Below are 14,324 nucleotides of genomic sequence, written 5' to 3'. Positions count from 1 at the left end.
TATTCTGCTTCTCACTCTTATAGGGCCAAGCCATATAAGGCAGGGACAGGGTTGCTCTCTAATAGTAGAAATGTCTATATTCATCAGTAATGTGACTATTATATAGTGGGATGTTAATTTTTTTTTTTTTTTTTTTGAGACGGAGTTTCACTCTTGTTGCCCAGGCTGGAGTGCAATGGCACAATATTGGCTCACCACAACCTCCCCCTCCCGGGTTCAAGCGATTCTCCTGCTTCAGCCTCCCGAGTAGCTAGGATTACAGGCATGCGCCACCATGCCTGGCTAATTTTGTATTTTTAGTAGAGACGGGGTTTCTCCATGTTGGTCAGGCTGGTCTTGAACTCCCGACCTCAGGTGATCCACCCACCTCAGCCTCCCAAAGTGCCAGGATTACAGGAGTGAGCCACCATGCCCAGTTGGGATGTGAACTTTTTAGTGACTATTTTCAGTTTGGATATCTTCTTAACATATTGTAGAATAGTCAGTGGAATACATAATAGGATAAAGTGACTCCTGGTTGGTGGTTTCTTTTTCTCTGTGTTTCTGAGTTCGAGACAAGCCTGGACAACACAGCGAAATCTCATCTCTTAAAAAAAAAAATGCACAATAGAACAGTGCCTTGGAATATAGTAGGTACTCAATAAGTAATGGTTGAATCTGAGTCATATTTAAGAAGCAGTTTCTAAGATTGAATTTTGTAGCAATGGAATAAGAAATAGAATCCAACCTTAGTCTCAGGAGCTTGAGCCTAATTATACCGTTTCTATGCATACTTTTCCAACTCCCATTTTAGGTTGGGAGGGGTGTACTGTAAATACTAAGTGTTTTTGAAGCACATTGTTACCTTTTTACCCTGGGCTCCTGGAGATGCTCATATGTCACCATTGCTGCTGCAGTGTCAGGTGTCTTTGCTTTTGAAGACTATCCTTTCCCTACTGTGACCACTTTTCCTTTTTTTCCAGTGTTTCTTTTGTAACTCTGTAGTGGTTTTTGGTAACCTCAAGGGGATTACAAATGCTAATTTATATACTTATTTTATGAATGCAGTACAATAGAACTTCCATTGGGTGGCATACTTCATCAGTCTCTGTTGGAATTTTTATATGAGTCTTTATAGATTGCTATATCGAGAGTGAGGTTTTGGCTGTAGAGGACAGGTAAAGTACATTGACCATTCATGTGTAATTTTAATTTATTGAGAATAAAATTATTTTAAGAGAAAGAGATACATAAGAGGTATGTGATAGTTGCTGTTGCTAATGTCAAATATGTTACATAAGATCAGTAAATGATGATTGTGTCATTTCAAGTTACCCTTTTTGAGGGAATCACATTGATTGGGCTGAGACTACCTTTTTATGGGAGAAAATGGAGTTAAGAGTCTAGTAAAATATATAGGATTTCTGATAAAACATTAAGGTTTAATCAAGAGTTACAAAGGTCTTCTGTTATTATCAGCATAGGAAGCTGATAAGGGTCCTTGGGTCATGTAGTTCAGCTTACTAACTCTAGATAAAATAAAGCCTACAGTATCCAAGAAAACACATTTAAGTTCTAGTGGGGTAGTTTAGCAGGAGCTCCACAGGTGTCACTGGAAACAGCTTTGTGAGTCCCACAAATCTAGCAAGGGAAGGAGAGGACCTGCAATAAAGAATAGGTTCCACCAGGCCGGGCGCGGTGGCTCAAGCCTGTAATCCCAGCACTTTGGGAGGTCGAGACGGGCGGATCACGAGGTCAGGAGATTGAGACCATTCTGGCTAACACGGTGAAACCCTGTCTTTACTAAAACAATACAAAAAACTAGCTGGGCGAGGTGGCGGACGCCTGTAGTCCCAGCTACTCGGGAGGCTGAGGCAGGAGAATGGCGTAAACCCAGGAGGCGGAGCTTGCAGTGAGCTGAGATCCGGCCACTGCACTCCAGCCTGGGTGACAGAGCGAGACTCTGTCTCAAAAAAAAAAAAAAAAAAAAAAAAAAAGAATAGGTTCCACCAGTATGTAAGCAGGTATAACCTTTTAGGGGAAGACAGCTTATTTCTGTTAAAGGAAATAATCCCTTTCTATTCGTTCATTCTACATGTATAATCATGCCACATAATGACATCTTGTTCAATAACAAGATGTCACATACACAACAGTTATCCCATAAACTTTCAATACTGTATTTTTACTGTACCTTTTGTATATTTAGATATATTTGATATGCAAATACCATTTTGTTACATTGCCTATAGTATTCACTACAGTCGCAGGTTTATAGCCTAGGAGCAATAGGCGATTGCCTAGGTGTGTAGTAGGCTATGCCATCTGGGTTTGTGTAAGGACTATGATGTTTGCACAATGAGGAAATTGTCTAACAATGGATTTCTCAGAGCGTATGCCCATCAATAAGTAATGCACGACTGTATTTGAGTGCCTACTTTATGAAAGGCCCTGTTCTAGGGTAGTGATAAGGTCAAAGTTTGATATGTAAGGAATCCCCAATATTTACATATAAAATGCATAAGTTTTCTTTCTTTCTTTTTTTTTTTTTTGACAGTCTCGCTCTGTCGCCCAGGCTGGAGTGCAGTGGTGCAATCTTGGCTCACTGCAACCTCCGCCTCCTGGGTTCGAGCAATTCTCCTGCCTAAGCCTCCTGAGTAGCTGGGATTACAGGTGCGTGCCACCACGCCTGGCTAATTTTTGTATTTTTAGAAGAGACGGAGTTTCACCATGTTGGTCAGGCTGGTCTCAAACTCCTGACCTTGTGATGTGCCCGCCTTGGCCTCCCAAAGTGCTGGGATTACAGGCATGAGCCACTGCGCCCGGCCAAATACATATAGTTCTCTTATGGGTGATACAAAATAAGATTTAAAGTGGCCGGGCGCAGTAGCTCACACCTCTTATACCAGCACTTGGGAGGCCAAGACAGGAGGGTTGCTTGAGCCCAGGAGTTTGAGACCAGCCTGGGCAACACAGTGAGATCTCTTCTCTACAAATAATAAAAAACATAGCTGGGTGTGGTGACGTGTGCCTGTGGTCCCAGCTACTCTGGAGGCTGAGGTGGGAGAATCACTTGAGCGTAGGCTGCAGTGAGCCAGCTGTGATTGTGCCACTGCACTCCAGTCTGGGCAACAGAGCAAGACCCTGTCTCCAAAAAAAAAAAAAAAAAAAAAAATCTAAAGTAACCGTAAGCATTTGAATGAAGGGAAGAATTAGTGAGTGTAATTTATTTAGATATTTAGATTTGAGTAAGCTATATGTCAAAGGCTAATTAGTTCATATTTTTAAAGGTTAACAAGAAATTCTGAATTGCACTGTAATGGTGGAGGGAGAGAAGTAGAGACATTCTAATGTGTCTAAAGGAATACTTGAAATAACAAACAAGGGGTAGAAATAGAAGAACAATTTTGCAAATGAATAAGATTGATTCAGGGGCCAGTATTAACATTTAAAAATATGATCTGGGGAAACAACTTCCAGAATGGAGAAATGAGCATAGTGGACTCTCTCACCAACAAATAACTGTTTAACTTGTAAAAAGAATCAAATGGAAATTCTGAAGGTGCAAAATATAATAACTGATATGAAAAAAAGGGACTAAACAGCACATTACAGTTGGAAGGATAAAGAATAAAAAAAAACTTGAAGATAGATCCGTTATAGATTATGAAATTTGAAGAACAGTGGAAAAGAAAAATGAACAGAGCTTCAGAGAAATGTGGAACGCCATGAAATGCACTAACATATGCATAATAGGAGTGCAAGAAGAATAGAAAATGAAGTAGAAAAAATATTTCAAGAAATCATGGCTAAAAACTTCCCAAAGTTGATGAAAAACATTAATGTATACATCTAAGAAGCTCAGCAAACTCAAAATAGGATAAATACAGAGATTCATAGCCAGACACATCATAGTGCAAATATTGAAAGCCAAAAGCAAAGAGAAAATGATTCATCATGTAGAAGAGAACCCCAAGAAGATTAAAGTTGATGACTTCTCGTGAGAAAAAAATGGGAACAAGAAGGCAGCGTGATGACATATTCAAAGTACTGAATGAAAGACTGTCAACCAAGTATCTGAAATACAATAAAATTATCTTTAGGAAATAAAGGTGAACTAAATACATTGCTAGATAAACAAAAGCCGAAGGAATTTGTTGCCAGCAGACCTGCCTTACAAGAAATACTAGAGAGAGTTTTTTAGGATGAAAGCAAGCAATATCAGACAGTAATCTGAATTCACATGAAAAAGCAAAGAGTGCTTGTAAAAGTAATTGTGTAGTTAATTATAAAGCACAATACAATAGCATATTTCTTCCTCTTTCTATTCTTAACCGATTTAAATAATAGCAAAGCAATATATATGTATATAATTGCATATATATATTGATTTATCATTGTGCTTATAACATATACACATGTAAAATATTTGACAAGAACAGCATAAAGGAGGTGGATGGGAATAAAGTTACATTGGAGTAAGGAAATGATGCCAGATAGTAAAAAATTGAAAATAAAAAGGTTAATGAAACAAACTCTAAATATGTACTTGCTCTACTTTCTTCTCTTGGTTTCCTGGGAAGATGTAACATTGCATAAAGTAATAATTATAACAATGTATTATTAGATTCGTGAATGTTATACTAGAAGATATATGACGTAAAAAGAGGAACAGTAAAGGTGGGACAAAGGAACAAAGAAGGCATGACACCTGTAGAAAATTTAAAAACTAAATAGCAGATGTAAATTCTGCCTTATCAGTAACATAAAATGTGACTGGATTAAGCAATCCAATCAAAAGACAGATATCAGATTATATATATGTGTGTGTGTGTGTGTGTGTGTGTGTGTGTGTGTGTGTATATATATATATATATATTTTTTTTTTTTTTTTTTTGAGACAGAGTCTTGCTCTGTCACCCAGGCTGGAGTGCAGTGGCATGATCTCGGCTCACTGCAAGCTCTGCCTCCCAGGTTCACACCATTCTCCTGCCTCAGCCTCCTGAGTAGCTGGGACTACAGGCGCCTGCCACCATGCCTGGCTAATTTTTTTTATTTTTAGTAGAGACGGGTTTTCACCGTGGTCTCGATCTCCTGACCCTGTGATCCGCCTGCCTCGGCCTCCCAAAGTCCTGGGATTACAGACATGAGCCACCACGCCCAGCCTCAGATTATATATTTTTAAAAATGCAAATATACTATTTACAGGAAACACACTTTAGATGCAAAGATACAGATAGGTTGAAAGTAAAAGGATAGAAAAGATTCAACATGCAAACCTGGTTATACTAATATCAGACAAAATAGACTTTTGAATAAAAAATGTTAATGGGTATAAAGAGGGACATTTCATTGATGATAAAGTCCATCAGGAAGATGTAGTAACTACACTCACATATGGACCTAACTACACAGCCCCAGAAATACACAAAGCAAAAATGTAGAGAGAAATAGACAATTTAACAATAATAGTTGGAGACTTTAATGCCCTACTTTCGATAATGGATACAACTAGGAAGAAGATCAACAAGAAAATAGAAGACTTGAAGAACATTCTGAACCAACCAGACCTGACATATATACAGAAAACTTCACCCAACAACAACATAGTATGTATTCTTCTCAAATGCACATGAAATATTCTCCAGGATAGACAGACCGTATGTTAGGTTGTAAAACAGACCTCAGTGAATCTTTTAAAAGGATTGATAATCATACAAAGGATGTTCTCCAATCACAATATAATTAAATTAGAAATCAACAACCTAAGGAAATTTGGAAAATGCACAAATATATGGAAATTAAATGACACATGTCTTAATTTCCAAAATGACAAATGGGTAAAAGAAAAAAATCACATTGAAAATGTAAAAATATATTGGAAAGATGAAAATTAAAACAAAATATATGAAAAGTATGGGTTGAAGCTAAAGAAATACTCAGAGGGAAAATTATATTTTTAGATGCTTATATTGCAGTTGAAGAAAGAGACTGGGCATGGTGGCTCATGCCTGTAATCCCAGCACTTTGGGAGGCCGAGGTGGGAGAATCATTTGAGCCTAGCAGCTCAAGAGCAGCCTGGGCAACATAGGAAGACCATGTCTCTACAGAAAATACAAAAATTAGCTGGGCGTGTATGTCTGTACTTCCAGCTACTTGGAAGACTGAGGTGGGAGGATCACTTGCTGGTATAAATGCAAAATGTTGCAGCTGCTTTGGAAGACATTCCAGTAGTTTCACAAAATGTTAAACAGAATGCTGTATGACTCAGTAATGCCACCCTTAAGTTTTTACCCAAGAAAACTGAAAACATGTATCTTTACAAAAACTTGTATATTAATGTTTTAATAGCAGCATCATTCATGGTAGCCAAAAAGTGGATGCAATTTAAATAACCATCAAGTGATGAATGGATATAAAATGTGGCCTATTCATACAATGGACTATTATTTAGCTAGGAAAAGGAATGAAATACTGATTATGTGCTGCAACATGGATGAAACTTGAAAACATTATGTTAAATGAAAGAAGCAAGTTAAAAAAGACCATATGTTTTATTCCATTTAGGTGAAAGAAGCAAGTTTTAAAAAGACCATATGTTGTATTATTCCATTTATATTAAATGCCTAGAATAGGCAAATCTACAGAGACAGAAAGTAGAGTAGTGGCCCAGTGGGGGTATGGGGAGTAACTGCTGATGTGTAGGAGGTTTCTTGCGGGGTGGTGCATATTTTCACAACTTAGATTGTGGTGATGGTTACACAACTCTGTGAGAATACTAAAATTGTTGAATTGTACACCTTAAATGAATTTATATATTTCTGTCCCAGTAAAGATGTTGAAAAATACATCATCTGGAAGGAGTATATATACAGTATTACGGGCTGTGATTTTTGGTCCTTATTCTTGCCCATTCCTTAAACATAGTAGGAAACATTTATGAAATGAGTGAGTAAAAAATGAAATATATTAATTTGAATATATCATTCTCTGTCTTGGTTAATGAAAGAATACAAAAACTGATAGTGGTTAATTATAGAAGCCTCTCAGAAAGCATTTTGAAGGAGCAGAAACATGGTGTATGTCAGAAAATGTAAAATACTTAAAGGAGAAAACCAAAAATGCACCATAAATTGACAGACAATGGAGGAATATGACAAAGAGCAGAAAGGAAATAAGAGGGAACTGTGTAGTTGGAGAATTTCTAGTATATAAAACCCATAATTAATCTCTACTCAATGAGTGAATACAAGTCTGGTATGAGAATTGATTCCTAAAAGGACTTGCCAGACTTTCTGGAGAAGTATAGCACCAATAAGTAAAATCTAGTTATTTTCCCTCATTCACATAATAGTTCTTTTTTTGGTTGCCTCTTATGTGAAAGTTTTGTTCCCTCCTCCCCATCTAGCATGGTTAATTAAGCTCCCTTCTGTGTAGGAACTTATACTAGGAGACACACACACACACACAGTAGTAAGTGATGCATTTTAATAAGAGTGTTTGAAGTGCTATAGGAATTCGGAAGTAGCATTTGAGATGGATTTACACATGCAGTGTTGGGTAGAAGAAGGGCACTCCAGTCAAAAGGAGCAGCATGAGGAATTACAGGGCATCCAGTTTGACTGATGTTTGTGAAGGGAGTAATGAGAGATAAAGCTAGGGCCAAATTATGTCCCAGCTCTGATACTTACTAGCCATCTTGGGAAAGTTACTTTACTTCTTCCTGAGCATCCCCTTAAAACAATGGAGATAATAATCCCTATGTTTATTGGAAGAATTAGATGAGGCAATACATGTTAAGCACTTCTTACATGATCTGGTACAGAGTAAGTGCTCAGTAAATGTTTACTATGTTTGGGCATGGAAAAGCTTCAATACTGAGCTAAGACATTTAAGCTTTTATGTTGTGGGGAGCAATAAATAAAGATTTTGAATAGAGGAGTAGCATGATCAGAGCAATGCTTTAGGAAGATTAGCTTGGGACAGTGATCTGGAGGTAAGAGAAGGGGAGACTGGAGATAGGAGGAAGCCATTGCAGTAGTCCAGGAAAGGTAGAGGGAGCCTGAACTTGAGTATTGATAATATATAAAACTACTGTATAAATATTACTGACAGTTTGGTGCTGTTGTAACACAAATAGGAAACATAGGGAAAAGGAGCAGGTTTGAAGGTGAAAAATGAAAGGTTGGTTTTATACATACTGAGTTTGAGATATCAGTGGGACTCCAGGAAGAAATATGTGACAGGCAGTTGGAAATTCAGTACTGGGGGTCAGGGTTTGGGAGAATATGGGAGTTGTTGCCCAGAGGTTATAGCCAAGAGGTTGTATAAGATTATGAAGGAGAAGAAACACAGGGTCAGAAGAGAAGATAGTTAAGGACAGAACCCTTAGAGGTGGGAAAACGAAGAGAAGGCAAATAATATGACTGTAATTGCTTTTCACAAGGCTTGGTTGTTGCTATTTAGTATTATATACTTTTCCTTTATACCTGCCAACCGATTGTTTGCTGTCTTCTTCAGTAACACAGCTGAATGGGCCATCACTAGTAGTCCTTATACATCTTCAAAGATGGATACAGTTGTTCTTACATAGGTCCTAAGTCCTTTTGCTTTTACCTAAGGCTAACACGACAAGATCTGTTAAGATGGCAGATCAGTTGTATTTCTGAAGAACATATGGGCATTATAAGAAGCTACAGTTTGGTTTGTCTTACAGGTGTTCTCAGAAAATACAGGGAAATATGGGCAGCCTTGAGGTAGTATGAGGTGGCAAATCATATGTCTGATGCTTTCTCATTGAAAATTTGAAAGTTGATTTTATCTTGAAATGTCTTGGTTATCCAGAGAGAGGGCAGAATAGTTGTAAGGATAAAAATGGGGTTCCCACCCTGCTGCACGATTAAAAATTGCCAATGGATTTCTCTGGTGCCAGTTGTTTCATTAGTTCTTCAACCCCTAGTGCATACAGCAGCCAGAAATGGAAGGTGACTTAAGGCCATCATCATGGGCTTTCCTGCAGAACTCAGGGAGTGTCTGCTTGTGCTTGAGCACGGGAATTCTTTGTTACAAGGGGGAAATGACTTGAATTGGCTGATTCACTTTCTTTGTTTCTGAATAGGCCCCTGTGATTCAATTAACTTTTACAAGTGAACTGGGGGCATTAGCCACAATCCAGTGGGCTGGTGAAAGAATTGTGTGGTTCTGCTGCAATATAAAAAAAAAATGTACATAAGTATTTGATACTGGAAGGCATTTGTGACGCTGTAAAATTAATGAGTTGGCACTGTTCTCTGCATACTCCTCTAGGCTTTTTATGGCCTTTTTATTCCATTCTTGTGTTAGGGGATTTGGGGTATGTGTTTTTTGTCTTCCTTCTAGACTTGCATCTTTAGGATACTTCTAAGTCAGGCTGGTCGCAATCTTATTTTTAGAACTCTTACCAAGGTCAACCTAGTCCTATTATACCCAGATGCTGCCCATTCACATCTTTCAACTTCACCTCTCCCTTAGTACCAATTGCACTGGTGAAAGGGTTGAGGCTTGTGGGTAAAGTTGTATCCCTAACCTGAACTTGTCTGTGGGTAACATCTAGAGCCGGTCTGAATATGGGAAGTTTGAGTTGGGGCTCCATAGGATCAGAAAATACTTAACTTGTACTGTGACAGCTTACAATTTAATTTCCTCTCCTTGCAGTAAGTACAAATGGATCCTAGGTGAAGAACCAGTAGAGAAACGAAGAAGGCTCCAGAATGAGATGACAACACCTTCTCTAGATTATTCCATGCCTGCTCCTTACAGGAGGGTAGAGGCACCTGTTGCCTACCCAGAAGGGGAGAACAGCCATGATAAATCGAGTTCTGAGAGAAGTACACCACCATACCTTTTCCCAGAATATCCAGAAGCAAGCAAGAATACAGGTCAGAATAGGGAGGTTTCAATTCTGTATCCAGGGACCAAAGACCAACGCCAGGGGTCCCTACTTCCTGAAGAATTAGAAGATCAGATGCCAAGATTGGTGGCAGAAGAATCTAACAGAAGTAGCACAAGCATAAACAAAGAGGAAGTGAACAAGGGACCTTTTGTAGCTGTTGTTGGTGTTGCCAAAGGTGTTAGAGATTCAGGAGCTCCCATTCAGCTGATCCCTTTTAACAGAGAGGAGCTTGCTGAGAGACGAAAAGCAGTTGAATCCTGGAACCCAGTGCCTTATTCTGTGGCCTCTGCTGCAATCCCTGCTGCAGCCATTGGGGAGAAAGGAAGAGGCTATGAGGAGAATGAAGGTCGTAATACACCAAAGATGAAGAACCAGAGAGAGCTGGAAGAATTGAAGAGAACCACAGAAAAATTGGAACGTGTTTTGGCTGAAAGGAATTTGTTCCAGCAAAAGGTTAGGGTAATACCTCACCACTAGGAATAAGAGACCATTGTAACCAAGAGACCGGGATGTTGGTGCCCTGATTATTTAATGTTCTGAGGCCTTTAAACAAAATACGCCCTTGAACTATTCTGTGGTGTTTCAGATAGAGTAACTGTAGTAGGCTTCCTGCCCATTTTAGGGTATTGAAAAGGTCCCTAAGTAGAGGAATATGTATAGTGGAATCACAGGATGACCATATGAGGAATGGTTTTGGGCATGTTTTTTTGTGGGGTCATTGAATTTCTGTTTCTTGGACTGCAGGTGGAGGAGCTGGAACAGGAGAGGAATCACTGGCAGTCTGAATTCAAGAAAGTCCAACATGAATTGGTGATCTACAGTACCCAGGAGGCGGAAGGCTTGTACTGGAGCAAGAAACACATGGGTTATCGCCAAGCTGAATTCCAGATTCTGAAAGCTGAGCTGGAAAGAACCAAAGAGGAAAAGGAAGAGTTAAAAGAGAAATTGAAGGAAGCAGAGACACACCTGGAAATGCTGCAGAAGGCTCAGGTCTCCTACCGGACCCCACAGGGAGATGACCTAGAAAGGTTAATTACTAGGGTTTAGTTATCAGCTTGTGAGTGCTAATGGGAAGCATCCCTCAGGACCCCCTGTTACTGGCCATAGACAAAGGAGGAAGCCTTAATTCACAGGCCACCAAGAATTGAGTAATTACTTCTTAGAAAGCTGCAGCCAGTCTCCCTGTGCTTGGTGGTGTTGTGCTTTCTTCTTTCTAGCTAATGAAAACATAACTGTTGAGAAATGTGGTTCCATTTTGAAGGGGCTTCATTTTTTTCTGTTGGTTAATGACTCCATGTCATCTCTTCTCCTGCCCCCTCACTCCTTCATACAGGGCTTTGGCAAAGCTTACGCGGCTACGTATCCACGTCAGCTATCTCCTTACTTCTGTCCTCCCTCACTTGGAGCTTCGTGAGATCGGGTATGACTCAGAACAAGTGGATGGGATCCTGTACACGGTGCTGGAGGCAAATCACATACTGGATTGAGCACCAGACTGTATACCCTTCTCTTCTCTTCTGTCTCTTCTCTTTTCTCTCCCTCCCCCCCATCTGTGTCTTTCTTTCTCTCTCTCTCTCACCCTCACCTTTATGCCTTATATAGAGAATCTCTGTGTAAATCCTGGCTCATAATCAGTCTCCTTCTTATCAGTTTTGGTGTGGAGAAAGAGGCCGGTTTAAATAGACTTTAAAGAGTCTAGGAATAGAAAAGCAATAGTCACCAAGCTAGGTGACCTGAAAGCTTTAATTTTCATGACCTGGATATGTGGTCTATTTTATATCTTTTTCTGAAATGGTTTGTATTCATTTAGGTTAAATCAATCAGCAGATATTGGGTCCGGTATACCAGGTGTTTTGGGGGTAAGCTAATAAGTATAACTCATGTTTGCAGCCTTCGAAGATGTAACAATCTCGTTGGAAACATAAGACATACATCACATTATACACAAAAGTGTATGATATGTACAACTGAGTGGTACAGATATGACATGGAAGATCTAGGGGAGGAAGTTCAAGGAAGGCACCACACCAGAAATGGGACCTAAATTAAGGCTTAAAGAATGAGCATGGCCACACTGTCAATGAGTGTTCTTTAGGTGGTAGGACTATGGTTGATAGTTTTCTTCTTCCTGTCTTCCTGCCTTTTTCAGATTTTCAGTATTAAACTTGTTATTCTTACATTGGAAAAAATAAATTGTTTTTAAAAAGATCAAGTAGGCTTGGATTTGAATATCAAATGAGAGATTATGTGAAAATATAAGGTAATGTTATATTTCTAATTTATATTAAATTTAGCATTACCTCTGGAAGAAGAAAAGCATAAACAAAGGCGTGGAAAAATTTGGAATGTGAAAAATGTGTTTGATAGAAGTGGTGGGTTAATGTAAAGGGAACTAAGGTTACATCATGATCTGTTCACCTGCTTTGGTATTGGCATTTTAATAAGGGATTCTTGAAAAACAAACCTATAAGGCTCAAATTAAAAAATATATTTATCATCAAATTAATGGGAGGATTTCGGGTAGTTAGGGAAGTATTTTAGAGTGGAATCTATCTGATGTCCCCCAGAATACACCTACTCACTCTTCAGGCTAGTGCTGAGTGAGGGGTAAACCTCATACTATCAGAAATAGTAAAACTTATTATCTTGTAAAAGGAGACATTGTATTCATTTCTTTATTGTGTTTACATAGCACATACTCTCCAAAGAGTTCAGGATACTTTTCAAAAGACATTGAACAATGAACACATAAAAATATACCAACAGTAAAAAGTAGGAAGTAGAGGAGAAACAATCAAAGGAAGGTGAGATCAAGCAGTGGCAAAAGGATTAGCTAGTCCAGAGGAAATGTCTTGGATATTCATTCTGTTTCTCCCCCACAGAGTTACTTCAGAACACTTTTCCAAATTAATTTTACCTCCTTTGAAAGGGGGTTCATAGTAGATATCCCAGTGAGACTGCAGGGAATGAGGGGAGGCCAGATCCAGGCTTCATCATTAGAATGAGTACTGAAAGATATCCCCTGCCCCGTTACCTTCCACCTCACCCCAGCTCTTGCTTGCCATGTGATTAATTTTCATGTTAGACATTTGGATTATGATAGTCAAGGCCACAGTTGTCTAAATGTAAATAGTACTGAGGGAAGAGTAGCACATTCTGACATTCTCTCAGTGAGACTTATTCATCAGATGGGGGCTGTGAGCGGGTGGGATTTCACACAGATGAATGGGAGTCTGCTGGAGGAAAAAATTCAGAGCATTGAAGGTTCTGCCTATGTGAGTGTTTGTTGGCTGAATGAAGGGACGGAGTAGGAAGGAGGGCAGGCAATGAGGCTTTAAAGGGAAGAAGGTAGGAAATTTGAACTTTTCTTTCCTAGTGCTTACTCTCAGCCCATTCCCTGGTTTGTGGTCCTGACCCCACACTGCTTTTTCCAGTACCACTATCTGTGTGAGTCCATTCACTTCAATACCAAAGCTACCTCTTTGTTTCCTATTTACTACGAAGCCATACTAGCATGAGATCTCGTTGATAGTGTTAAATCCCACTGTGGAAAGATTGAAAAATAACTCCCAGCCTTACCAGAGGTTATGATCTAGTGTGGAGGCAAAAGATACTGAGAAGAAAAAAGCAGGTGCCTCCTCCTGGCTTTCCTGTTAGGTTAACATAATCATAATTCCCCTTTAAAATGTCTCCCACATTTGCGTTTAACTTTCCATTGCCATGATCAACATTTAGGTTATTACCTAAATAACTTATTACCTCATGCCTTGATTATCTAAATAAATTCTTAGATGGCCTCCCTTGCCTCCTGTTCTCCTTCCTCAATCCACCCTACTCAGTGTCACCAAATTTTGTTTTTTAACAACTTTGTCAGGTCATGCCTCTGCTCAAAGACTTGCTAGTGCGTTCCCAATTGCCCACCTTGTATAGTACAAATTCCCTAGGATGGTGCTCAAAACCCTTTGTGATCTGGCTTCAGTTACCCTTTCTAGAGTCATCTAGTAACATTCCAGATACAAGCCACATTCCGTCTAAACTGAACAATTTTCCAATTTCTGAGCATGCTTTAAGATTTCTCCCGTCTCCACCTTTGCAATTTCATTCCCTTTACCTGGAATGCTTTCCCTCATCATCTTTCCTTTGGCTCAAATGCCAACTTTTTCCTGCAAACTTCTCTGATTAACCCAGCTAGACAAAAAATTTCTCTGTGAACATTTAACTTTTCAAGGCTTGTATCACAAACATCCGTGTCCTGTCTTCCCTATTAGAAAGCTTTAGATTCAAATATTCAGCTGCCTACTTGACATGTACACTTAACATTGCCTCATTAAAAATAAGCAGTGATACACCCTGGGGCTGTTCTCTTTCTCCCAGTTTTCCTCATCATAGAAAATGGCACCTCCACCCATCCAGT

At 39.2% G+C, this 14,324-nt stretch overlaps 1 protein-coding gene across 2 annotated transcripts in view; it reads left to right on the top strand.

Moving 5' to 3' along the window:
* Window positions 1–12,122, top strand: part of MORC4 (MORC family CW-type zinc finger 4) — a 60,923-nt gene extending 48,801 nt beyond the window's left edge. Inside the window, exons 15-17 of one of the 2 annotated variants that reach the window (XM_025373326.1) lie at window positions 9,673–10,363; window positions 10,655–10,900; window positions 11,244–12,122. In XM_025373326.1, coding sequence (XP_025229111.1) covers window positions 9,673–10,363; window positions 10,655–10,900; window positions 11,244–11,324 — 1,018 coding nt within the window. In that variant the 3' untranslated portion in view covers window positions 11,325–12,122. Of the gene's footprint in view, window positions 1–9,672; window positions 10,364–10,654; window positions 10,939–11,243 lie in introns of both variants that reach the window. The other variant, XM_025373325.1, reaches the window with a different exon arrangement.
* The last annotated feature ends 2,202 nt before the right edge of the window (window positions 12,123–14,324 follow it).

Source organism: Theropithecus gelada, chromosome X (assembly GCF_003255815.1).
Source record: "Theropithecus gelada isolate Dixy chromosome X, Tgel_1.0, whole genome shotgun sequence".
Classification (NCBI taxonomy): Eukaryota; Metazoa; Chordata; class Mammalia; order Primates; family Cercopithecidae; genus Theropithecus; species Theropithecus gelada.
The sequence above is the reverse complement of the archived record's forward strand: the minus strand, read 5'-3'. Positions and strand labels throughout refer to the sequence as shown.